The following is a 27446-nucleotide window of genomic DNA, read 5'->3' as shown; positions in this document are numbered from 1 at the left end:
TTACTATACAACAGTATATTTTATTACTAACAAAGACAGTAATAACAAAACTACAGAACATGTGTATAAAGTTACCCGTTTACAAATGTGACTACAAGAATGAAGGGTTCTTGGTGTGCAGTTTTCACAGGAGATTTTTCAAACCTTTCTCAGCAGCAAGAATTCTCTATTTTTTCCATGGGGAGATGATAATAGAAGTGGCATGTCCTATTTAAGGCAATAAGCTACAAATGCTAAAATGCAGACGGTGTAATAAAGGTAAATACATTCCAGTTTTAATACATGATGGATAAAACTAACAACTTTGGTTTATCAGAACTGTAGTTCCTGTTGTTCCAGCATTTACATGACCCTTGTACAATGCAATTTTGATTGACTGTTCAAAGCATCACCTTGAATGCTGCCCAAATTGGAAGACAATACTATCAAAGTACTGAGAAATACTCTTATTAGTAATCACACACAAGATGCTGAACAGTCTCACAAAACGCATTGACATTTAGGTTTAGAAAACAGCAAAATCCTGTCTCCAAATTATCTCAGGTAATAAATCACATTGACTTAATTGGAGCCAGGATTTCTTAAGAGCAAAACGATGAAATTCTTATTCATGTCAGTAGTACTCGCTCTTGGGGACCACCCCATCATAAGAAAGGCTACATGTATTAAGGCCTTTTTGATTTAAAGAAAATATATTGCTGTGGCATATAGAAAATTTAGCTTTGTAGAAAAAATGTTAAGGCCCTCTTTTAAGTAAATATAATGTTAAACAAACCTGTATATTAATAACTCAAAAGTTTATTTTCTGCAAGATATCTCTACAGAATTTTTAAAAATTAATGTTACTTGCATAGAAATAAAGTGAAACATACACTTTCACTGCAGCCCTGTAAAAAAAAACACCCCAAAGTGTACACACTTCAGAGTCTGTCCCCCATGCCAGGAGGGATGTTGTGCAGTGATTTCTTCTTTGGCACGATGCTCTGAACACCACAGCAGGAGGGGCTTCGAGAAGGATGTTCCTGCAGCGCTGCTGCATCGAACGCACGGTCCCCGTCATGGGATGCCCGGGGTTCTGCCCTGCCCGGCCCCGACGCACAGCGTGTGGCACACCTCACCTGTACAGGTACAGTCACCTCACCTGTACAGGTACAGTCACCTCACCTGTACAGGTACAGTCCCTCTGCCCCAGAACAAAGTCACCTTCTCTGCCCACCACAGCCTACAGGAAGCATGTGAACTTCACCAAGTTTGTACAATACATACAAAACAGTAGTTCTAAATATCGACCTTATGCAGTCAGTTATTTACAAAATTTGTTTTTATGTACAAAATAAATCACTAATTCCAGTTTCCCTTTCATATTCAGTGTACAAGCTACCATAAAACAGTGCTGTAATTGATACATCATGACATTATTTAGAGAATATTTATAAATTTGTGTATCTAAGTGATACTGCTGTTTAAGACACAGCAAAAAAGAGGAAAAAGATTAACAAGTTTTGAAAAATATCAAAGACGCAGATGGAACTTTTATGCCTTGAAAAGTAACAGTGCTTTCTAAGCATTATTTTAATGCTATTCATTGCAAAGTGTTCTTTCTATTTGGAATAATATTTATTTCTCTCATCCTTTTCTTAAATTATTGCTAGTCAATCCAGCTGTGTCCTACAGAACTTCAATTTCCATTATTCCTGGATAGGATTAGATATATTACAGTATTGCTAACTGTCCCCACAGCAAAACTTACATTTTTTAAGTGCAAAGCAAGATAAGTGTGTTTTTTAATAAGGCACAAAATATCTGTTATTTCCAGTGTAACACAGAATCCGTATTTGTCTTATACATTGAAAATGTTCATATAAAAACTCAGTCTTTCAAGGGTTTGAACTGTTTCCTGAATCCAACTCTCTTCTAGTGTCTGAAGCCGAGTAGACAAGTAGTGACACAGAAGGTGACTGTGAGACATCAGGTATTTGGGAACAGCTCCTTTGTAATGCAGGAGAATCAATAAAATCGTTTTTAGGAGTTATTCTGTAAATAATGAAAAATAAACCACAGGGAGTCAATTTTAAGCACAGTGCATTACACTAGAAAAAATACATTTAGCAATGAAATCATAATATAACTTAAGCTATATTGTTTTCAAGAGAAGGCAATACAATGATGTATACTTTTCCAAGTTGAGGGTCACCATTGTTCTTTTTCATGTCTCAACATGACTGCATTGCAGCCACACATTTCTTGAGGGTCGCTGTTCAACAACACAAAACATCTTACAAGCTCTCAACGCTTAAAAGGAAAAGAAGAATCCTACAAAAACATAAAATAGCTCATATGCTAAACATGCATGGCCATGTGAAACAGTTTGTAAGAATTACAGTTCTCTTAACAGCTACTGAGGGTTAGTTGTCTACTGAGATCAGAGAGAAGAAACAGAAAACTTACAAAAATAGCAGTAATAGGCATGAACAAGCAAAAGATCGCGTTAAGGAGCCTTACCTTCCTTCACCTGCTCTCTTCATGCTCTCAGTCAAGCTACTCATATCACACGTGCTATCGGCTTTGTTTCTTTTTTCCACCTGCTCCACGGTCAGTTTAGAACTAGATAACATTTGATCTCCACTGTTTTCACCCTCCTCGACCCTTCGGGCTGATGTTCCATCTGCCTCTATCTCTTTCTCAGATGTCTCTGGAGAGGTTTTAATTTCTGCAACAGTTTCTTGGCTTAAGTAATCGTGATTAGTGATTGCTACCGCAGAGGTTCCATGATTTGTGGTGCCACCCGTACTCGTCCCCATTGACTTCGAAATGACTTTCAACCTGTGTGAGGTGGATTTGTAGTGCTTCTTTTTATGTTTAACTTTGGAATTGTGCCTCAAGAAAAATTCGCAGGATTCTTGCAGCACTCTTCGACTCTCACTGATTGGACTGAAAGAAAATACAAGCACGTAACTGAACGAAGAGGATAACCTCAGGTAGAATGTCATACAGCTTTGTACACAAAAATGTGAAAGAGCAGCAACCAACGATGCAATCTGAGCTGGATGTTAATGAACACAAGGAAAAAAATTGTATGTGAAAAGAAAAGACAAAAAAAAAATCTGATCCTAATGGCTCCAAAGTAATTATGTCTGTGGAACAATTAAATAAAGCAGATTTCTACATTTCTTACTTCTGCAAGTAGGTCCAATGACTTCAGTAGATTAATCATCTAAGAGAGGAAAGCAGGATTAGCTCATAAACAGCTGTATTACCAAACTAACTTTATGTAAAGTAAACCTCATTCATGTGAAAAAAAGGTAAGTATTATAAAACAGACTTCATTATTTATAAATTCTTATAGCTGAAAGTAGTTAACATCTGAAACACACACAAAAAATTATACAGGAAGTGGAAAAAGAGAGGAGAGGGAAAGGAAGCTATAAGCTCACCATCAAGGAATGTAGATGTAAAATAAAACAAGCTTAAGGACCGCTGTCTTGGGAAATCCAAAAAAAAAAAAAAAAAAAACAGGATATCCCTCTGTGTGTGGTTATTCGGACCTTAGAGTGGCGGATAACTATTTTATTTTATTTTGGAATTAGCCTACGATGAAATGTTTGACCCATCTCTTCCTTTACCCTAAATCACTCTGGTGTTTTAAAAAAAAAAAAAAAAAAAGATAAATTATACTGTGTTTTTACATTAGTAACACAGATCATCTAAAAAGAAATAATCAAGGAATTAAAAAAATGACAGCTACAAGAAACGGAGATGTCATTTATAATCTGTTTAAACCCACACATAAATTTTCTAAAATTAAGTAACAGAACTGAATTATTCTGTTTCAGAAAAAAAAAAAGGAACAGTAGATTAAGATAATAAAAGTGATACTAAGGAGGGTTCAATGAAAATTAATTTTAAAATAAGACAAGCCTGGCAGAGTAGAAAAGCAGAGGATGTTATTATTGCATGACAGCAAACACAGCTAAGTACTGTGCCAAATGAAGCAGTCGGAACACGTGAAAGGATCTAAATTGATGGCTGAAATTATCTTCCCTCATTCAACCGGAAACCAGAGCTGTATCAGCCAGCGCTAAACACAACAAAATGTCTTTCGCTCTATGAAAGAGAACAGATCAGCAGAGGAAAATATTTTCTATTGTCAGAGAATGTTGTCAAAAGGTCACTGCATATGTAAAACTTCATCAGACTCCAATGGCATTTTGCTGATGCCCGTGTGCAGCACTTAGACTCCAAAGAGAAGGGTTCTAAGGACATTTTGATCACCTGAGCTATAAAGTAACGTGTCTAAAATCCAACTTATTTTTAAGTATACACTTTAAAAAACAGGAATAAAAAAAAAAAATATTTGTTCTTACTCTCTTTTGCGATTTCTGTTGAAGAAATTGGCCCATTCAGAACAGGTCTTTTTACTTCCCACCCAGAAGACTGGAGATATGCCAACAATTAATGTCAGCAAGTATTTCATCAGAAACAAAAATATTTCTGGTCTTGCCAGTGCCTTTGCCTAGAAGATAACAAAGTTTAATAAATGCAAAGAAGAACATATACTCATTGATTTATTTTTTAAATGCAGAAACCAAATAAATTATGTAAAAGAGAGACTCTCTCCTTATGGCTGTTGTTCTTTGTTGAGGCTTGTGCTGCGGACAAATGTTAGACGTGTACCGTCAAGTCAGAGCTGGTTAATGCCTACAGCTGAATACACAGAGAGGAGATTAGTCAGAAGGAAATATTTTTCTTTTAAATTGAAAGGAAAGATAATTTTGGGGGTAACAGTATTAGTAACCATGTTCTTCAGAGATAGTTTGTATGCATAAGATTTATCCCTTCAACTTAAAAGAAACAGTAAGTGGATGAGTGGGGAGTTAATCAGATTAGACAGCATCTTCACAGAGCCGCAGGGAACTACATAGTAGTTTTCTGTTTATTGCAAAATTAATCCACCTATTTGCAGAACAGGATCATAGGAGCAGAGACATTTAACCCAGTGAGAGACGATTATCTTCTGCTCCCATGCTGCAAATTTAATTTACATTACTTGGCTTATCTGCCAGTCCCATCTATGAAAGTCACTACTTTTTTAGCCAGGTAACACTGGCTACTTAAACTGAAGTTTGTTTTTGTTTGGTTTTGATCAGGCCAGTGTAATAAAAGGCTACAAACGAGCTCAGGTAAGCCAGGGCCAGGCTCACCACTTCAAGCTCCTCCACAGTCAGCACACGCTGTTTATTACAGGGACAGATTCCACTTACCTATGTCTTTGTGTAACATTCCCTGTCGCTATTTACTCTTTCCAGTAGGTTAATTAAAGGCTAAGAATACATGCTCCTTCTGTGTTATTATACCAAGCTGTTATATTTAAGCACTACAAACCAAGGTGTGCTTTTTTTTTTTAAATAAAAAAGCATAAAAGCTTTGTGTTCAGCCTTATGTATTTTAGACCATTTAAGTTGCTCTCGTTAAGAATGGTAACGGAAGCAAAAATAACCAAGCCTGTGAGCTGTGCTACTCTCAGCTTACACTGACTTCAGCAGAGAGGACACAGAGGATGTTTAAGAATGCAGAAGGATCTACAGATTATCATTCCACAATGCTTCTGTTTATATTCCTCTTTGTAATGACAGTTTATCGCAAGAAAAACATAGACCATAAGTGCAAAGCAATGAAAGATGACAAGAGACACCTGCATTTTTCTTAGTCATGGTGTCTCCTTTTATGTTTGTTCTCAAATGGAAAGAAACAAACCACAAATTACTCACGATTGCAGGGAGTTTTATGTACTTACTAGAGATTTAATCCACAGACAGTACTGAACACGGCACATTTACTTTAAAAGCCTTTCCAAATAAGTTGGTTTTTTAAGAGTCAAATGTTATACACCTCTGCAATTTAAAGTGCTGTTGGGTTGCTGTTGGGTTGTTTTGGGGTTTTTTTTTTTTTCTTTGTTTTTTATTTATTTGGGGTTTTTTGTTTGGTTGCTTTTTAAAAAGATTTCTTCACATTACTGAAAATCAGCCTGCAAATGACAGCTATCGTGGAAAAAATATACTGGAAATTTGTTTTGTAATTTCAAATGTTTACAATTCTACACTTCGAAGAAAAAAAAAAGAAGAAAGTGATTTTAAATCTATGGTTAAAAGCAGCATTTTAAATCCAATTTAGACTCAATTTTCAGGAATCATTATTTCAGCATCAACTGATAGAAAGCCACCTGAGCTACTCTGATTCTGAGCTAGGCACCCAAATACTGAGCAACTACTTTTAGGAACAGATACTGTGAAGAATGATCCTTCCCCCAACTCAATTTGTAATGTGAAATTAAAATATTGTAAAGATTACATATTCCCTTTAGAGCTACGAGCTGGAATTTAATCAGTGAGTGCTATTAATATGACTAGTGAAAAATTTCAAAGCAAAAGTATGATACCACTGATTTTGACTTAAAAAGCAACAAATCACTACATTTCTTGAACTGATTACTTAATGTGAAAATAATTTACTAACTGCACAGTAGATATGGTGATGAGTAAGGGTTTCTGTTAAATTTACTTCCCAGTATTATTTATAAAGGAAACTGCTACTTGCCTGGTAAGGACACGGAATGTGGTACTGGTCACAGTGGTCAAACACCCAAGTCGTTTCCCAGATTTTCCGGTTCACCAGTTCATAGACGTAACATCCAAGAAGTGCTACAAGTGGCACCAGGTATAACCCACTAAAAACTCCAATGCGGATCATAAATTTCTTTAGTTTCTCCTGGTTTCTGCCATCGTGCTGTATGACTTGCCGCACATGATTTAAAGAAATAATACCAGCTAAAAGAAGAGAGAGACCGAAAAACACACAAAGGCACAGAGGCAAAAGCACAAAGTACAGAGAGGCATCCAGATCATAGAGACCCACAAAACAAACTCCGCTGATATTGTCCCCTTCCACTTTGTTCATCGCAAGGAGCATGATGGTTAGAAAACCAGGTATTCCCCACGCGACTGCATGGAACCACATGGCCTTCTGTGCAATAGCTTCACAGCTCCATTTCCTTCCCGCTGCGAGGAACCAAGTGATCGTAAGAATCACCCACCATATAGTTCCTGCCATCGTGAAAAAATACAAAACCATGAAAAGGAAAGTACAGGCTTTGTTTTGGGAGCCAAGAACAACTGTTTCACCGATTTCTAACTTATCATCTGCCTTGTTACAGGCAGTTCTGTTCCCAAGTAAAAACCCAATAAAGTACACCAGGGAGACTATGCTGTAACAGACGGAGTAATATATGATGGGCCTCTCCGGGTACCTAAATCTTTTAACATCAATCAGAAAAGTCAGGAATGTGAAAAGCGTAGCACAAAGACAAAAGATTGACACTATTCCGATGAAGCTTTTTGCAACATCCAATTCGTAATTTTTGAAGTACATATTAGGACACGGGGGCGCGCACTGGTCAATCCCCAGGAACTTGTAGCCTTGTCCATTGGTGGTGTGCAAGTGCCGTGGGCACCAGAACCCATAATCCCTTCGGGCCTGGCCTGGGGTCTTCTGAGTTCCACGTAAGTCTGTGGTTACAGCAGCAGTGGCAGGAACAGTCTCATCACAATTGACTAGTCTACATAAACAAACAGAAGAGGAAATAGCTTAATGCCCCTCATTCTCAACTATAATCATTTCTTAGAAAAATGAAAGAGACCTCATTTTGAACCCTCTTAAATTTTGTAGATAATGCAAAATGTGTATTGTATGAAAAAAATCATTTTACAAAACAGACTTCAATTTTTTTCAGTTTAAAAGACCATTCAAACACAGCTGTTTACCTGCTGTTCTCTAACTGTTGTTTTATTGCTTATGAAACACCACTCAAATAGCAATTTTTCCTTTAGATTCTTAAATTCTACTAAACGTTCATGTATGTACATAAAAATATTTACAGTAGTTTTCCTTTTTTAAAATCTGGATAACAGCAGACTGTTGGAGACAGCCAATGATCTTGTCAAAATGCAAGCTTCAGTCAAGGAACAAAGAAGACTGACAGTATCTACAATTAAGTGATTACTAGAATATGATTATTATTATAATTTTTTGTGTTACAGTGATATTTCATTGTTGTCAGCAATAAACCCACCTAATTGAAAAAGCAGAAAAAGATAAGCATTGTAAAAAATGATTGCTATTTTAGCATTTCTTTTTCTAGCTCCATAATGTTCATTTTTAAATTGCACAAGACTCAGTAGCTCAAGGGTTTAATAGGACACAATATGTGACCTTTTTGTGAGCTTAATATAGTATAAACAGTGTTGGACATATCTTCAAACTACTTTATGTCAGCACACTTCAAGCAAGTAAGCATTTACTCAAAAAGGGATTTATATTTATATGCATTCCAAATATAAGCATGTATTTAAAAAGAACAAGTTTTGCATTCTAGCTTTTAAAATAAGATTCTGTTATCTCAAAACGTTCTTTGTCAAATGCTATTACGAATTCCTCGGTGTCACTTTGCAAGCTCAGCTTGAGCTAAAAAAACCTTCGGTTCTTTGTTTCTCTGCATTATCATGCTGTCCAAATAAATGCAGCCTAATCATTAAGAAAACTGATTCTGTAGCAGATTCTTTCATTAACCATGGGCCACACCAGCATGTGCGGAAACAGCATGGACTTTATTCACCCATGTCTTAACAGGCATTATGCATGTCTGTAACAATACAAGAGTGTGAATGTCAGGATTGCAGCTACTGCCCATCCTCACGCCAGCTCCTCTGCCATGGGCTCCAGCAGCAGGATCTCATCCTGCATTACACGGACTTCTTTATATCAGCTATTGGGCAGAGATCATTTCGTATATGAACAGAGCAGGCTTATTTTCAATAAATGCTAGCAGTAGTAGAATAACAAAGCTGCAGCGGTTCCTGGAAAAATGTAATTTAATTTAAATGCCATTTGAAAGATATATTGAATGACTGGATTCACTTGTAATTTTCCTAATTTTTCAAAGCAATTCTTGAAGACATTTGCTGCACTGAGTGGCACTTCTGTTGCACAGAAGTTGATGCCTTCTTGTTTTTAAAACCCCCCAACTTCAATTTTTTTTCTGCAGAACTAAGGGCAACGCTATTAATGCCATCTGTCATATTCACTGCGATACAGATTTCTACCAAGGACCATAGCACAGGACTGCTGTCCCTCTCAGCCCTGTCACAGATTAGCAACTGCATGAGGGTTAGAAAACATGATTTGAGTTTCCACTCTCTTCTCCTTTCCTGCGCTTCTTGCCCTGATGTGTGTTAGAAAAAAAAAAAAACAAACCCAACATCTGGCTTTAATAATTTATAAATATCTGCAGTTGAAGGTCAGAATCTCAAGAAGATTACAGTGGAGTGTTTTCTGTGGTTTCTATTTAATATATAGAGTGTCACCCTTTCCCCATATTTATTATTAACTGTCTTTTCTCTGGAACAGATACAGGAACATCTTTGAGAAAAAGGCGAAACTTTTAAAAAAGGGACTTTTGGCTGACAGTAGAGGAAAAGCAATGCAAGATTGTATTTGCACATTTAAGGGGGTAGGAATAAGATAAGGCTTCTACTATTTAATGCTCTGTGTCCATTCAAATACAGGATATTTTATATTTCATTATTTTGTTAGCAATTATTTATAAAAACCCCATGAAGTAAGTATGATCATCCCTAGTTTAGAGATCAGACACCAAAGCAAAAACTGTGCTGAAATATTTAATATTTAAATTTTAAGAAACTTATAAAGCTTCTTTTTGCAGGGATCTGAATATGGAAAAGAACTGCTGCAGAACTTTGTTGCAAAAAAATCACAAGCAGGAAATGCAGGTGATCATTTGATTAATGAAAAAGTTTTAATAAAAAAATAGTCCTATGCATAAGCACTGTAGGGTGACCAGTGACGGGGAAGCTAAAGCAAGGTGATATTTAACATTTTGCCTCAGATTTTTGACTCGGTCTAGGTCAAATACGAATATATCACCCCCACCAGCCTGTCAACATGAAAAATACCCCACCTGCTACATTCCAGCTCTTCAGGCCATGCGATTGCAAAAGTGTCCATCAGCTTCTTACAGTCGGAATGCACCCTCTCACAGAGGCTCCGACAGGGGTGAATCACATGGACTTGCTCCAGGCAGGCAGGGACAAAGGCTTTGCACAGAAATGTGTGGACGTCTGGGGAACAGTGGAGGTTCATAAGCGGAAGAAAAGGCTACAGGGAAGAAAAAGGCTTGGGTTAGTACTTTTAAAAAGATAATTCAAGGCATCAAAACTCATTTTCATCACTACGGCTCACATTTGTTCCCCTGTGTGTTTGAAAATATGATAGAAATGACAGAAAATAGTGTTTGTTCAGCAGTTTTGAAAGAGCAAAACCCAGTGGCCCTGAGCAGTGAGAAGCACTTCTAGCCCAGCCCCTGTCCTGGGATCTTGGCCAATCTGTAACTATTCAAACCTAATTTTTCCTGTTTGACAATATTACAAATCTGAAAGGTATTGTGAAAGTCCACAATTTTTTTTAAAAATAGGAACTTAACATTTTATCCTACATTCAGCAGCCAGCTTCTAAATAAGGGCCCTGAGATTTTCAAAGGTGTGTCTGGCCCTGTAGTTCCTGTTAAATTACATTTCCAGTCCTAAGCGGTATGTATCGTGCACATATTGTCTTCTCTCATTCTAGAGAGGTTTGGGGTTTTTTGATTAATGAGGTCCAAATATCATTGTTCCTCATTTTTGAAACATGGCATTTCAAAACCTCAACATGACTGAGGATTCCTCTACCTGTACTTGCTGAGCACCAAACAATGAATAACTGATGACTTGTATTTCATTCGTAGAATGAAATTTAATGCAGCTTTTTTCCCCTCAAAAATTAAATTATTTAATTATTGTTATTTAATTAAATCCAGTATTTACAGAGAGGCTTCTAAGGAAAAAATCCAGCCTTCCTTCTCTACCTTATAATCAATTTTATCATTAGGGAGAATTATTTTAGCCGAAATACTACCGTGTGTAAAAAATTCAGCCAAACCAGATGCAAACCTGAGTGGGCTGCACGGCTGAAGCGGTGGAGCCACGAGAAGGGAGTGGAGGTACCAGGGAGCTCCCGATGCAGACCCTCACCTTAGTGAGAGCAGGCAGAAATAAAACTGAAGAAGCCACCCATGCACCGGTGACCTATTGGTGACTACACGTGGATACCAGATCACAGATCAGCCAGGGCCACGAGGTGCCAGGCATCGCCAGTTCAAAAAGAACACAAGCTTTTTGATTAAATCCTTCTTGTATTTCAGGAAAAAGCTATCTCCATATCACACGTAAATAGTCAAATTCATGCATCATGAAAGCTGAAAAAGTATTTAACACACTTTGAAGTCTGTTGATAAATAGGGACACCGCACAAAATTTTTGAAGGCAGCAGACTTTTTACTAAGGTTTTTATTTAGGAAGAATTTAGTTTCATTCTTTGCCATTAACAGCTATGTCTCTCAAATATCCAACCAATGACTGGTAAAGGAAGGATTAAAAGGTATTCTGGGCTCAGAAGTTAAGTATCCCAAATATATATATACCTATATCCCAAAAGCAAATCTTGCTACTAAATATGTAGTTTAAAAGGAAAAACGTTGATAAATAAATTTTCCCCTTCAAAAATGCTGTATCTACAAATCCTCATGGGACCTCAATAATAAACATAGGAATGTGTGGGGAGGATGGGGGGTGAAGGGAGAAGATAAGGCAGAGTAATAACAGTAAAATGCTTTATGAAAAACCAAAAAAATGTTGGCATCCCTCAGAGCACTCCAGCTGCGTGCTGCATCTGCAGATGCCATTACAGCAGGCGCACAGAAGTCTGATCCCCCCTCTGGATGTCTGCTCTGGAGCTGCCTTCCCAGGAATCCAAGGGTTGAGTATTTTATGACAAGGAGAGAAGTATAATTCTGGTATAATATGCTCCACTTCCACGAGTTGGATTATTTCCTAAACACTAAGCGGCTTCAGATGAAAAAAAATAGTAAGGACTTAAAATGAATTACATTTCCTTTGCACAATTATGATGCTTGTTTTCTTTTTAATTAACATTTATTTGCTCCAATGTTTAATTTATGTTAGCTCTGTTCTTCCTTGCACTTAGTATAAAATAAAGATAATAGCCTGGGTAATCATATACATCTCCTATAGAAACTGAGTTTACTTTTGAAATTAAGTCTTGTAGAGTTCATCGCAGTTGATAAAAAATAAAATTAGTCTTCTACAGAGAGTATTGAGGTGCCACTCAAGAACTTTTGTGGACATAGGTAAAAGAGCAGTATTTCCTCTAGAAAGCTAATAATTAAAAAAAACCCCAATATTCTTATCTATGAAATCAACTCTATCTAAAGGAATATTCTACTAGCTATTTTGATTAGCAGCTAACAATTTAAAAATAGCTTTTTCCAACATAGCTAACACCACCACATTTCTTAAGTTTGCTCCCCTGATACAGAAAATGAGTATAAAGAAAGCGATGTCTGGTGAAGAAACCCTGGATGTAAAACCAACTTTATCGTTCTAACAGAATTTCTGTTATATGAAAATACTTAAAAGCTAAAATATCACAAGAATCACTACACAGTAATACTGTATATCAGAGATAAGTAATGACAAACAAAAATTAAATGCTTTCAAGGGTTTTACTACACTATGTTATTGACTAAATAATGTTGTTTAAAGAACATATTTTATTCAGCTATGTTCAGCCTCTAATGTAATCAGAGAAGAAGTCCAAGGACTTGGCTGAAGAGAAACTGTTCTCACAGTATTTATTTCAGCTTGCTAAAAATATTTACCTTTTAACACCTGGAAGCCCAAATTAAGAGCAGGATGTCTGGTGTTCTGAAAATACAAGCATCTTCCCAGTCGGCAAGGGGGGAAAACAAGACAACAAGCTGACAACCCTCCCAGTTTCCAACAAGAAATGGTTTAGGAAACTTTACAAGCAGCAGTTTATAACACCAGCCTTGTGTTGAAGAGACAACAACAGACCTCCTTTCTTCCTAGAACACACCTAATCCCTTTTTCAACCATTTATGCTTATACTTTTTGCAAAATACTATAGCAGTAAGTTATATTGCATAATCACACACTGCTGAGAAAATACTGCATTTTATTTGGTTATTTTAACTCCTGGTTTTGCAACCAAATTTGTGTTTTGACAGTTAACATACTACTACTTTTTCCATGCCATTTTGCCATCCTGCTACCGTTTATGTATTATATGTATATTTCAGCATAATAATGTTTTATATTTTGATTTCTACTCCTTCCATAATATACTTTGCCTTCTATTTGCCTTGACTACATTTTAATACTGACCTCATATTTCCACAGAACTATGCAGAGTGAGGACAAAGACTCTTTTCTGAGTGTCAGTAACTAACACAGTACAGTGCACATCCAATTGTAGGAATAGTGGGGGTTATCTTTCCCTTTATTCATTACTCTGCATTTACCATCCCTAAATGTCACCTACCATTTTATTGTCCAATTGCATCTATCACAAGACCTTTTGGCAACTCTTCAGTGATTTTTTTTTCCTTAGCAAATTCACTGTCCAACCCACTTCCAGGTCAACTTATGAGTTAGTTGTGTGTCAGAGATTTCAGTACAGATGAGTACGGGGAACCAACATTTATTTGCTGTAGGACCAAATTACCAGCTAATCATTTCATACTGTACTTTGTGACAAAACATATATTCCTCCTTTTCTTCCTGTTCTTTAGGTAGGCATTGGAAAAGCAAATTCCCCTTGGGTTACCTGCACGGTTTCTCAAAAAGCATAGGTTATGATAATGCCAAAGCCTTTTTGAAAATTGAAGTCTACTATGCAGGCTGAATCACCTCTTTAAACAAAGTTATTGAGTCCATCATAAAATCCCCACTTTAATGCAATGATTTCCCTCAACTGAAAAACTCTATAAAGTGTAAAACTTTCACCTCAAGCACATAAAAATAGGATTTATAAAATACAGGCTTATTTTCAGAAACTGCCTCCTTTTACCATTTCAGACCAGCAAAAAAAAGGTCATGAATTATGCCTGGAACTCTGCTAACAATTACGTATCTTTAAATGTGGGTTTCACCGCCAGACAGCCAATTTGGAAATGTTTCATTACAGAAAATAATACATCTGCATTTTCTGACAGACCATAAAAGCAAAATCTCACCAAACCCAAAGTATTCACTTGTGCTGCTGGGTAGTGTCTAAGCAAAAAGTGTAAAATGGAGATCATAAGCTCACCGAGAGTATGAATTGGTCTCTTCAGGGCTGTATTACCTGGATCATGGGTGCCCCAAGCACCAAACATGTTTTACCCCAGTGGTTAGCCGGGTAACTGGCACACATGCTCGGGTTCGTGTCTTGAGCATCCAAGTCCAAGATTAAACCTGCAGATTCACCAAGCTGGCGAATCTAGAATCTAATACCATGTTCCTCTCCTCTTCAGGAAGGCCAGGATGTGCAGGTGGCACAAACACATGCAGAGACACTTGGCATATCTAGCATTAGCAACCACTGCCCTGTTGCGTGAAGAACAGAGATGAAAACCTGCAGATTTGGTGGTGACAGCAGCGCTAAAAATAGAGTGAAACTAGGCTATTTTAAAACCAAGAATGGAGCTTCACAGTGCCAATACAAGTCCTAAAATATAAATTCTCATCTTCCTGCCAATGGGAAAAAGCTAACAGTTAATATGAGGCCATCTAGAAGACACTAACAATCTACCAAGCAAACCTCCAACAAACTAATCACAAGCACAAAGCTGAAGATGCAGCCTGTGACACCAGGAGAAGCACTGCCCCAAGGAACAGCAGTGAAGATCCGAGGGCTGTGAAAAACAAACTTTCCCCCATGTTGTCAGTGCAGGGAATGAGAGGGGCACAAGCCCTGTGCAGAAACCTCCCAGTGAAAACAGTCTGACCTGAACCCCGCAAAGCAAACCAGTGAGAATACCCTCAGTGCTGAACAGAACACCAACACCTTACTGAATCCTAGATTCTTCATGAAGTACGTCTATATTACATTTTATCCAGAGGCAAAAAGCCAGGCTATCCCAGAAATTCAGTTATGGTGTAGTCCTACAAACAACACCACAACTGAGACAAGTGAGAACAAATGGTGCAGAGCACAGAATAAATGCCTAGGTGCAAACACGCTCTGAAACATGCTTTGCCAACAAGTAAATTGCAACCCAGAACTGAATGTGAATCTCATGCTCAGCAGCTTCTCTGCACTGTGCTTATCAGGCTTACAAATCCAAGACACAAGAGAAACAAGTTTGTTATTCCAGGCAGACAGCACAGAGGCTCTGTCCTACCTCATTCCAGTTTTACCCTAGAGAAAAGTATTAGCAGGGATGATCAGATGCCTGTAGGGTTGGGATGTACAATAACTACTAACTTATGTCAAAACAAGTAAGTGAAAATATTTTCCTGTACTCCGCTGATTAATGTCACAGAAATATTTACATAATATAGAAAACAGTGGATCAAAACACCAAGGTCTTTGTTACAATCAGCTATGGTAAACCTTGATTGTAAGAGACAGGAAATATCTTGAATTGCTGAGATATACAGAGGACCAGAGCCTTTGTTCAGCTGTGAGAGCCAGTTATTTAAGGCAGTAACAACCTGCTCTTCTGATCACTGAGGTCTAGTGACTGACTTAAAACATTTAACTTAGTTAACACTGGGGTTAACTAAGGTAAGCAATGGAAGACACCAGCTGTCTCACTGTTAAGCAAGGGTACTGGTTTCATGATTTGATAGGCATCTTGTGACCTAAAGCACAACATTACAACCTCGTCACTTACACAACTGCGTATTTAAATCGTGGAAGCAAACACTTAAATCTCAATTTCTACAATCCTACTACACTGTGCACCCCAGATGCCTTCCTGATATATTAGAGATACACATTGCTATGCATGGAACTCACCTTAACAATTAATAAGTAATGATTAATAATTTATAGTACCAGACTCAAACACAACTACTGTTGAGTAAGTGGCATTATAGAATTGAAGTACAACCTCAAAACTAAACACAATATTTATCATGTATTTTTCATATGTGATACGTAGTCAATACAGTCACTGTCAACCATGGTGTATGTAAATGGTCTCAAAAGAATAGGCAGTAATTACTCTTTATACTCACAGAGCTACACTAATAATTAATCTTCATGGTATCTTTAGCCACTTCTATAATGATAATCTGTTTCAATTAAAAACAGCGAAACAAGTATGGCACGGCTGATTTAACCCCACACTATTGTTTCAGTGGAGCTATTCTCAACTGGATGGGGATGACATTAGCATCATACCCAGGGATATTAATGTCTTCACACAATTCCCAGATGGGCTGGCAAGGGCGATAATTTGCTCATGGCCACAGTGAATCAGCTGCCAAGAAACTCTTGACTCCTAATTCATGCACAATTAAGTCATGGTAAATAAATGTCCTAACACATGAAGTTTGATTAGTTTCAAAGCAATGTTGAGAAAAGACTGGGTTCTTCCAATTGGCTGCTATATTGATGGATTTAGATCAAAGGCAAGTTAAAGATGCTTTTAAGTTGGTATGTAAGGATTTAGAAACTCAGGAGGTTAAGGCAGTTTAAATGTCAGCATCTTGTTGCTACATGTCTGGTAGAAGTTGCTACCTCAAGAGCAGAGCTGCAAACCAAAAATGTGGGTGCAGCTTAGGAACATTAGTGCAGTGTCAACCATCCTTTAAATTGTCAATGAAGATGGTATGAACTAATTTGCTATTGATTTGGGGGGGGCAAATACTCCATGTTATCACCTGAGCTGTGGGTAATAATTGACTATTGGTGCCAGCAGCAAGTATCAGTCCTAATCTGTATTTTCTAACCTCAGTTAAAATTATATGCATAACTCCTCCAAGACAAAAGTTTTTCAGGACTAAAATTCACTGATAGTAATAAAATATTTTAGATATGAATATGCATAAATTTAATATGTATCATTAGTGCTTGTTAATTTGATATAGGAAAAGAAAACCATTGAAAGCATATGAATCATTTCCCTTATTAAAATAAGCTACTTTTAAACAAAGTGGCATTACTATAGAATTAAGGCAAATACAACCATGTTTAATGTGTCAAACATTTTGTAAATGTAATCAGTCTAGCATTTACAGATATAAGAATGAAATCTTTTGTCAGAGTAGAAGTCAGGTTACCCCAGTAGTTTAAAAGACACAAATAGAAATAGTTCAAGTTTCCTACTCAAGGACAATCTAAAGTTCAAGGATCTGAGGGGGAGGAACAAAAAAGAAAGAAAGAAAAGTGTAGTAAAAAAAAAAAAAAAAAAAGCAAGTGGACCAAACAATGCTGTTCTGCAATGGGAGATGTTTGCAAAGATATGAACTTTCATCTTTGTCCTTCGGCTGTGCAGCAAAGGCAATGCATGCAGTTTGACTTTCAAAGGCAACAAGAAGTTATTTCAGGGCTCTGAACAAAGCGTGGGGACAGCTTCACCTTCCAGAGCCGACAAGTCAAACTGTGCCCCACCTCAAGCTGAGCTGCCCAGGCCTCAGTTCAGATCTCAGGCTGTGCAACTGCTAGTGAGCTGATTTACTCATCATCTAAACATTCAATATATTATACATGTAAACTCTTCACCACCACTCACCCCCACACCTCTATATGCAGCATACTTTAATACATACTCAGTTGTGAACCTTGATACTGGCTGTTCAAAGTTGATGGGACTGTTAATGAGAAATCCAAGGAGAGTAAGGACAAGGCACATTGGAAAAAGTTTTCAAAGGTCAGTAGGGCAGCAAGAGGCTTACTTATTTTAAAAAAAGCAAAACAAAACCTAAAAAACCACTCTTCCACCACAACCGGGCACTAAACTTGCCATTGCCAGTGCACACAGACACACAGAAAGATAAAGCAGGCTATTCTGCTCTTTACTTCTATGAGCTCTGGACTGTTTTGCCTTAACTAGCAACTACAGAATTTATTTCTGTAGTAAAACAACTCAGTTTCGTGGTCTCCCTTTAAATATTTCTTAAGCATAAAATAAAAATACATATATCCCTATATTTCTTAAGTATAACAAGGTTAGAAGCAATATAAACCGGAATATTACATCTCACTAAGAAGTTATTCTGAAACAAAACTAAAGTACTAGTATTCCAGTACTTTCCAAAATGGCTTATTAGCAAAATTCACTGCATTTTGTGGTACTAACCTAAATTATAGCTTGACTTAAATTGTAGATATTCCAGCCTCTGCAATTTACAGTTCAAAACAAACATGAGAAAGTTTTCCCAAGCATTACAGAACTGAACTATTTATGCAAAGCTTTCAATTATATATGGTTTTATCTCCGTGTATACTATACACAGCATGAAAGACAGATAAATACAAGTTAACTGAAGGAAAGTACACTGTGGGCCCTCAAACATCTAAAGTCTAGACAGAGCTTCATTACATCTGGACTGTGGTAGCTGAAGTATCTCAAAATAATCTTAAATTCTTCACGCATTTGCCGTGTATTACAGCAGTAAGTGGATTTATTACAGAACTTTTTGTGTAGAATACAATTTAGAAAATTACCAGTAATACCATTGATAGACTGCCAGCTACCTATAGAAAAAACTCCTCATTCGAAGGGAATTCCAGCAGAAGTTGTTATTGTGCTGGTTCCAAAAAAGTCGGACCAGATTCATGTTTCCCCTGCCTTGTGAGTGTGGAGATGCAGTTCAGAGGAACAGCATCACCCAAGTTACCAGAGCAGTAACCCTGTACCACGCTTTCTTCCTTGCCTATGTCACGCATAAACTAAATCAGGACAACCTCAGTCATGACAGGATTGATCATCTCAAGCAAACTTCTGTTAGACATCTGTAACATCAAGTAAAGCAATCAAGAGACAGACCCACAGAGGGGACTGGCTATTAAAACAGGAACTTGTGATGCCCAGCTTCCAGGTACTTCCTAAGGTCCTCAAAAGCAGTTTCCCCATCTGATGTTCCCACACAGAGAGGCACCTGAGAAAGTCATTCACAGAATTCAGGAAGCAGAGATAACATCACAGCCAGAAAAAAAATTCTCAAGAGCAGGAGGAATCACATCACACCTGTCTCCAAAAGTTAGGCAGCGTTTATGCAACAGGTTACTCCTCAAAACACTCAGGGATCCATGTTCAGACACCTCCTTTGCCAGTCCATAAAATAAAAAAAATCTAAGCAGTCTTAAAAAAAAAACCAAGAAGTGAGAGAGAGAAAATAAAGGAGCTTAAGTCAATAGCTTAGCAACTGGTATGCTCCTGGGAGAGAAACTGGGGATCCTGTTCCAATGAGTAATTAAGTATTTTAAATAAGATGATACAGGATCAACAGAGAAAAGTGAGAGACATTTCTGTGCCAAAAGAGCCATGCAATCTGCAGTTAGAGATCTACCTGTCACTGCCAACTTGGCCTGGAAATGACAACCAGTCCTCTTCCCCACAACATACTCAATTCCCCTTTTCTAAACCCAAGAAGCCAGTTCTGTGGATGCAAAGGCATCTGAACCAGCTCTGCACGGACCAGCCAAATGCCATTTCCACATGGCTGCTGACCCTGCTCCAAGCCCACCCAGGAACACGGCTATACACATGACAGCTTTGACTCAAAGCTGATCCTCTGAGACCTGACGTGCTCTGCAAAGAGCCACACTTGTCTGCATCAAGTGTTCCACTCTTCACAGATCTGGGCTAGCCATGCTGTTGGTTAGGTGGGGGCAGAGATATTGCATATAAATTGGAAAATCACCTTGCTTATGAAGTTAGTTCTCATGCTTATGGGCAATAATAAAGTGTCACACTCAGCCTCCCAAATCCAGCAAAATGGAAAGTAACCATATCTGTTGATTTGCCCACATCTCATAAAAATGAGACAGTTTGCCTCATGGCCAGCCAAGCAGTGTGTCAGTATCTCAAGGTATGACCAGATAGAAACACTCAAATCAGAAGACAGAAGTGCAGGTAGTGAGGTAGGTAAATGCAGCTTCATGGGCTTCACCTCAGTCATCGGACTTGTGCCTGCCTGCCTCACAAAGTGAATGGATTAGTGAAAAGTTAAAGAAGTTAGTAATTGTAATAATTTTCATGCAGTACAGTATCAAATGCTTTCTTGAACTTCAAACAGACTGACTCAGTCCCTAGAAAATCTGCACAAGTTGCTTCTGTCATGCACACGTGTTGACAAGGAGGATGGGACCTTCTACATGAATTCTCAGTAAGGCAGGAGCACAGACCAACACAACTCAAACACAGCACTAGAAATGAATGACCTGAGAGTTTGAGCCACAAACCAGAGAAACTTCAAAAGAACAACGGAAAACTGGATGGCAGCCTCAGTTTGTTTGCATCTGGGAAGCTTTCACCATGTAGTCAACTTTCTACATACTTTGAAGCCACCATCTGCCATAACTTTTGATCCAGAGTAATTTTCTGTAAAATCATTGCTTCTGGGAAGATCAGTGTCCAAATAAAATGGAAAGCCAGGCCTTCCACTTTAAGCTCACTTCTACAGCTATCATCTCCACTACAGCTTGAAAACATAAATTTATAATTATTATTAATAATAACTATTACTCTTCAGAGTAGATCATTATTGTAACAGGAAAAGCGGTACTTAAGATTTTTTTAATAAGATCTACATAAAAAAATTTTTCAAAAAATGTGATACTTCATTCCTAAGTATTTGTAGGGAATAGTTCTTATCTTCCACGTATTTCTTTTGTAGCATTTTTGTTCAGTTATTTATTTTTATGAATATAAAATGTCTAAAACAATTACAACCTGAGTAGTTACAGATTTTTGATATGTAGACACATGTATGCATCTTAATTAAGTTTCTTTTCTTTATTAACTTTTATTTGCTCATAATTTTGATTTACTCTGAGACACAGGCCAACCTGAGAGGCAAGAAAGCAAGAAAACCAACTTGCTTTTAAATAATATTTTGTAAAAAATCTGAATTCTAAAGGAGCAATGAGATAGCTGGTAAGGATAGAAGCTAATTCCTTTACTCCATTACTTCATGATTACCTCTTTCTTCCTTCAAATGCATGATATCCACATATAAGAAAGGGCTCTCTTAACAAAGCTAATGATGTTACTACAGGAGCTTCTTTCTGCTTGCACCGCCTCGCACAGTCTCTCCTCCATCCCTCCAAATCCCCACCCAAATTCTTTACACTTTAAACACCCTGACTGCTCCTGCTATTGAGAGCAAAGTAGAGACAGTTTCAAGGCCACCTTTTCTTCTACCCTTTCATCTTAGGATGCGTGGGCCATGTTAACCTTCAGCATGTAACATTTTGTTTGTAGCTCCAGGGGTGCTCCCCAGAGAGATCCCCTACCCAGCTGGATTCTTAAACTTTGCTAAAAATGGTGTACCTCCTACCTTGCTAGCAGGAGCGTTAGCTCATGTGCAGTACGGAGCTGGGACACAGACTCCAGGTAACCAGGTATTGCTAGGCCATCATGAGGCTGGGTAGGTACAGCCAATCTCTGAAAAGCTGCTTTTAATTTTTGTATGCAGAATAAACGTGTGGAGAGTTTGGCCACTAAGTGCTCTGTGGCAGTAGTTACTGGGACTGAAGAAATTGGTTGTGCAGGCCCTCCGGGGAACACAGCATGGGCCAAACCGGGAAGGATGTGGTTATTCTCTGAAATATCTTGCCCTATCAGAAGTTTAAGTGCAGGAAAGTTGGATGATTCTTTTTATTTCCCCAGAAAGTTCTCATCTGCTTCACTATGGGGATGAAAAGGAGCAGATCTCTTTGGTAAGAGGATATCCTTTCTGTCCTGCAAAGACTGAGTATCCAGGCCTGTTCCTTCAGTCTCTATATCATAACAAGTTTCTCTCCCCTCATTTATAGTGGCTGCCTACACAGCTCTTGTGCTCCCCTGCACACCTCCCCTTCGCTAACAGCTAAGCGGAAAGCAAGTCTCCACTCATCTCCACGATGCAGTTCAGGAGGAGAGGACAGACATATGCACCTTTTCCTCTGGCAAGCAGATTACTACTGTGATGCAGCAGACACAGCTGAATTCAGAGAAAAGGTGAAAAGCTCCAAAAAGGCAACAGGAGACAAAGCAACCATGTCTGCCCCCAAGGGGAACCAACAGCTAACAGACAGTGAGAAAGAAGGTGGCGGCAAGCTTTGGGGTGCAGACACTCCTACCCCCTCCTTTGGAATGGGGCAGAACTAAAAAGCTGACAGAATAGCAGTTTTAGAAATTGTCATATTTAATCATTGCATTGTCACACCAGAAAAGACAGCACTGACATTTGACTATGTCCCCTATCCCATGCACTCCCTTCCTAGACCATTTTCTGTAAGTATCTTCATATTTGAATTAATTGTAAACTTATATTTAGTGAAAGCAAATTAAACAATTACATTAGAAATTTTAACCCACAGAACTTCAGTATTAAGCTTCTGAAAGTACTTCTTAATCCACTTCAAACTGGTTTTGTTAGTTGAAAATGGACCCTAGTTCTCACACAACTCCTCCCACTGCCCCAGCCAGCTGCACCAAACACACACACACACAGACACACACACACACATTCTGGCACATGGTCACAAACTCAGAACTGAACGGAAAACTCTCTACTGAATCATTTTTCCAGCCTCTGAGGTACTTTATTGTTCCCTGCGGGACATTTTCCAGTGTTTTGTATAGTCTGCTTTAAAAACTCACTGGCAAGCCTTTTGTCTTTGTACTTCTACAGACCTGTAGATCCTACCCAGGTCAGGAAGTCTTAAGGGCTTGTCTACAGTAGACACATTCCAGAACTGCAGCAGAACAGATTAAGAGATATGAACAAAAAGTTACAACACAGTAATAGCCTCTGCCTTGCTGGAATAACGCCTTAATAATAAGGCATTATGTTGACCACCTATTCCAAGAGAGTTAAAATAGGGATTACTTTGGAATTTGCAGTGATTTGGTTTGGAGGATGACCACGAGGGGGGGTTACACCTATTTAAGTGTAGCTGTAATGAACCAGCTGCTCTGCTACGTCCATCCATGCCACTAGACATACCCTAGATCTTCAGCCTTCCAACCTGAGCTACTCGTAACACGAGTGGTGTTACTGCTAAACTGCTTTGAGATATGCATACTGTAAGCACCTGCAAATAATTACATTCCACTGTCATCCAGCCATTTAGCTAATACACAAAAACCTTAAACTTCACACCACAGTCATGTGGTTTTACTTTCCAAAAATCCCCATTTGTTGTATAAACAAAACTAATCCAAATATAAAGCAAAAATCAAGTAGTTTAAACTCAATCCAAGTCAAAAGCTTAGAATAAAATTAAAAAAAAAAAGGGGGCGGGGAAATGGAGGGAGCAACTGGAAATTATGAATTTTCTACTGCAGAAAATAAGATCCCAGAGGGACTATCACTACTAGCCAGAACTCCCATAACAGAGGCCACAAGATTGAGTTAGCCCTTTTTTCCTGCTCTAATCAGTTCATACTGATTTATAGCACATCATTTTGAAGAGCTGATACACGACACTGGTGCTCCAGCTGATTTCCTGGCAGACAATCACCACCCAAGACAGTGGGTCCATATGATCCCCAACTAGAGGATTACTATGAAGACACCATGCCAGAAATGCTAATTTAGCACCCTTTCAGAAAGTACAGAAAGTGTAAAGAAGTCTTAGTGCTCCAGCAGATAAAAAGCACAGCTTTTCTGGCTGTAAGACTTGCCACAGCAGAACACACCTGTAGGGCCTTGAGAGTGGGATATAGGAGAGAGTTAGCACTGTTTTGGAGAGCAAACTTCACCTTCAGGAGACACTTGTCCCCTTGACAACATTTTCTGGGAGTAAACGCTCTAAGTAAGTAATGGGAAGAAGTTTCCAGAGGGGACAGCAGCAGAAAACAGGACTAGCATCAAGGTAATTTCTGCACGAAATACCTTTGGTTTCTTGAAAAATTCTCTACCATCTTCCCTGGCATTGCACGATTAAGCAGCTTGCTGACAGTCAGTTAAGATAAAGTGAGGAAAACATTACAAGCCTGAATCTCAAACCCAGTGTTTACATCCTAAAACCATGCCCAGTCTGGAGAACAGGCTGTGGGCAGGGGAGGGGAAAGAGAGAAATGGAATTAAAGCCTTTAAGCATTCCTACCAAGGATCAAAAGAAAGAAGTTTTAACCAACACACTATTAAAATTCTTTCTTTGGTATGAACGAAGTTTGGATTACCAGTTACAGAAAAATGGAAGCTCTTAAAACCACAGAAGTCTCCTCCACCTCCCAATCTGCTGGCTCTTTATGGCTGCAAAGTGAAATTAAACAATATTCCAGATGTCAATAGCTCCTCCTCCTCTGCTGTAACACCAATTCCTCTGAAAAGCAGAACCCTTTGCCAATCCTGAGGTTCCTTGTCGCAGGCAACCATGGACAAACTAACTATACTGGTGCCATTGCCAAATACCATGTAGAATCACACCAAAATGTGTTAAGTGACATTGGTATGCACTGGTCTCCCTCAGAGAAAAGGCCCAGCAATTAACTGCCCTAAGCTTACCATATTAATTCTAATCAAACTGCTAACGACAGATTCAACACAAGCTACACACAGAATGGGGGCAGAAGCTTCCTTACCCTTTCACCAGTAAGGCAGGTGTCTTTAAAATTCTATTTGACCAAGCAGTCAATCAGCGCCACTGAATCACAAAATAAAGGCAGACAGATCGGCCCACATACACATTAGGCAGCTTAGAAATGTCTGCACAACACTAGAGTAGTGAGGTATAACAAATTAGAGGCCAGACAGTGTCAATGACAGGACACTAGGAAGCAAATGAAATATAGTAGGGAAATCAAATCCTAACAGAAACAGTTCAACATAGCAACCCAATCAGCTGGCTGAGCACTGATCAACCACTGCAAGAGTCAGGGGTGGTTGTAAGGGAGACAGGATAGAAAAAGAAAGCAAAACCCCAAAACTTCTCACTACCACACAGTTTTTATGAAGTAGCTATACGAGAACAGGTAAACCATGAACCCTTTCCAAAAGGAACTTCCTCCACACAGCAGGCATGCACGAGGCACAAGTTCCTGACAGTTCAGAAAAGTCAGTCATGGCAAACTGAAAAAATGGCTCTGTGGTCTCTCTGTTGTAACAGCAGCATGACTGGAAGGCACAAATAGTGACAAAAGCTGGCTCAACAGTTGTAGTTAAGACACACCAAGAACCAGCAGTATACCTGGCCAGATAAAGTGGCAGACGCTGTAGAAAGCATTCCTGACAAACGATGACAGGAGAAGGCACTGCACAGGGACTGCAACTGAAGCCTATCGCCTGCCTTCCAATTAAAAGCCCACAATTTATCTCAGAATTGCAGATAAATTCAGCTGAATTCAGTTGCTGGAATACAGGTGTCTTAACACTTGGTACCAGAATTTCCCACACAGCTGCACTGGGCTGGCAAACACGATGCGGGACCAAAGCCTGCGGCCTCCCAGGCTGGCAGCTGGAGACCAAGCAGGGAATCCTGACTATCCCGAACAACACTAAAAAGAATGTCTTGGCAACTGAGCCAAGCTCCTCCCCCAAGCTCAGTAAAGAATATGCAAATAAGATTTTAGTAATAGTAGCCACCTTCAATACCACCTATATGTTTAGGTTTTTTAAACCAGAAACTTCTTAATTTTCAACTCACTTCTGTTTCGCACTCTGCACAGCACAAACCAGTAAGCTTTTCAAGACCTCTGTTAAGGTGTTCCCCCTCCTCTTACCACTGAAAAAGCCATTACTAGAACAGGTTTAAAACTTGTTTTACAAGCCTCTTACCCAGAGAGGCTCTCACCCTTTAGAGCTATTGCTATCGGCAAAGCCTTTCCACAAGGTGGCATATTCCCAAGGGAGCCATATGTTACAGACAGTTCAAGTAAAAAAAAAATATGTTTGTTTTCAGTTAAAAAAAAAAAATAAAAAAAAAAGGAATGTTGCTCTTTCAGTCTGAAGTTTCAGCATCCAGTCAGAAGACAACAGAATGCAAAAGCCATGGATAGAGAATAAGTTTAGGTAACTCTCCTTAGTAGACATATGCTAAGGGAGGAACAAAAAGCAACTTCTAAACATTGTTTTTGCACTACCCGAGTTCATGTGGGCCAGAATATCATACACTACATCCCCAGAGAACTTCAATAATTACTCTGTGTAACAGGGAGGTACTTGGGCTCTGCTGCAGAGTTCTGAATAGTCACATTGCTGTGCTACACCCATTCCTCTTCCACTTCTAATAAAGGATCCAAAGCAGGGGGAAGAGGAAGGGGAAAGTGTCTGTAACTCCCTTACACAGTGTTCACACAACCAAACGGCTCTAGTGCACTCCAAAAAAGATTTAAAAGAAACACGTAGCCACTAAACATTGTCTGCCTTGTGATTCAGTGCAACAGATACAACAAACCATTCATCAATGACCAAAAAGGTTGTTTCAAAGCGTTTATATTTACGTACTACAGTAGGGGTGGGAGAACTTACCTCCATTTGGAGAGCAGCCGTGTCCTGGTCATAGTGTCCCATTATGTTTGGGAAAAAAGTCATATTGTAAGGCATTCCTGAACATCTGGAAATAGTAATCGGCTCACAGGTGAACAAACTGTGCCCTCGCACCAGAGTTAGAAGCAAACTGCAAGTCGCAGAGAATGCAAGTACTCCCATTTTGTCAGGATCTCCCAGTTCAGCGCATGGCTCTGTCCCGCGGTCAGACACGCCGCCTTCGCACCGGGGCACACACGCACATCTTCCCCTGCTGGCTCCAGCGCACGGCGAGGGCACGGGCGGCGATCAGACTCCCCTCCGCTCCTTCAGGCATCTCCCCATCCTGGCTGACCGCAACTGCACTAACCCCCTTCCTCCTCGAGCCTGTACGCTGCAAAAACGGGAAAAGTAATTAAACAGCAGGCACATCCCGCGCCGCCACCCCCCGTCCCAAGGCAGAACTCGGCCTCCTCACAGGCCCGCAGGAGACAGGGCAGCTCCGGCCGGGACCGCACCGCACCTCCCGTACCCCGCTCCGACGGGGCAGCGCCCGTGGCCGCCCCCAAACCCCCCTCCGTACCCCGCAAGGCCCGCGGCGCGGCCCGTCCCGGGGAGCGCCGCCTCGCCCACGGGGAGCGGTACGTTTGGCCCCCGCTCCCGCCCGGGCCCCGGAGCCACCGCTGCTCCCAACGCCCCGCTGTCGGCGCTCCGTTCCCAGCCCCGCCCTGGGAAGCAGCGCCCGCGGGGCCGGGCGGGGAAGCCGGCCGAGAAGTCGGCCCAGGAGCCGGGGCTCGCCTCGGCGCCGCATCCCCGCCACGCCCGGGCCGCGCCCCCGCCGCCCCC

At 39.5% G+C, this 27446-nt stretch overlaps 1 protein-coding gene across 1 annotated transcript; it reads right to left on the bottom strand.

Moving 5' to 3' along the window:
• FZD6 (frizzled class receptor 6) lies at nt 1-27321 on the bottom strand. The gene is made up of 7 exons (XM_014965603.1): nt 27184-27321; nt 26604-26994; nt 10031-10227; nt 6595-7612; nt 4365-4513; nt 2503-2931; nt 1-2034 (listed from the first exon to the last, which is right to left on the bottom strand). Exons 2-7 carry the CDS (start codon nt 26781-26783, stop codon nt 1878-1880), a joined length of 2130 nt encoding a protein of 709 aa, XP_014821089.1. The 5' UTR covers nt 26784-26994; nt 27184-27321; the 3' UTR covers nt 1-1877.
• Nucleotides 27322-27446: the final 125 nt, after the last annotated feature.

Source organism: Calidris pugnax, unplaced genomic scaffold, assembly GCF_001431845.1.
Source record: "Calidris pugnax isolate Ruff unplaced genomic scaffold, ASM143184v1 scaffold41, whole genome shotgun sequence".
In the NCBI taxonomy this organism is placed as follows: domain Eukaryota; kingdom Metazoa; phylum Chordata; class Aves; order Charadriiformes; family Scolopacidae; genus Calidris; species Calidris pugnax.
This window is presented reverse-complemented; position numbering and strand designations above follow the sequence as displayed.

Bases quoted from the DNA above. Each gene is read 5' to 3' on its own strand.
- FZD6 (XM_014965603.1), bottom strand. From the start codon at position 26,783: ATGGGAGTACTTGCATTCTCTGCGACTTGCAGTTTGCTTCTAACTCTG. The intron at 10,228-26,603 runs GTAAGTTCTCCC...TCTTCCCTGTAG, and splicing joins CGGCTGCTCTCCAAATGGAG to CCTTTTCTTCCGCTTATGAA. The intron at 7,613-10,030 runs GTGGGGTATTTT...TTGTTTATGTAG, and splicing joins GAAGAGCTGGAATGTAGCAG to ACTAGTCAATTGTGATGAGA.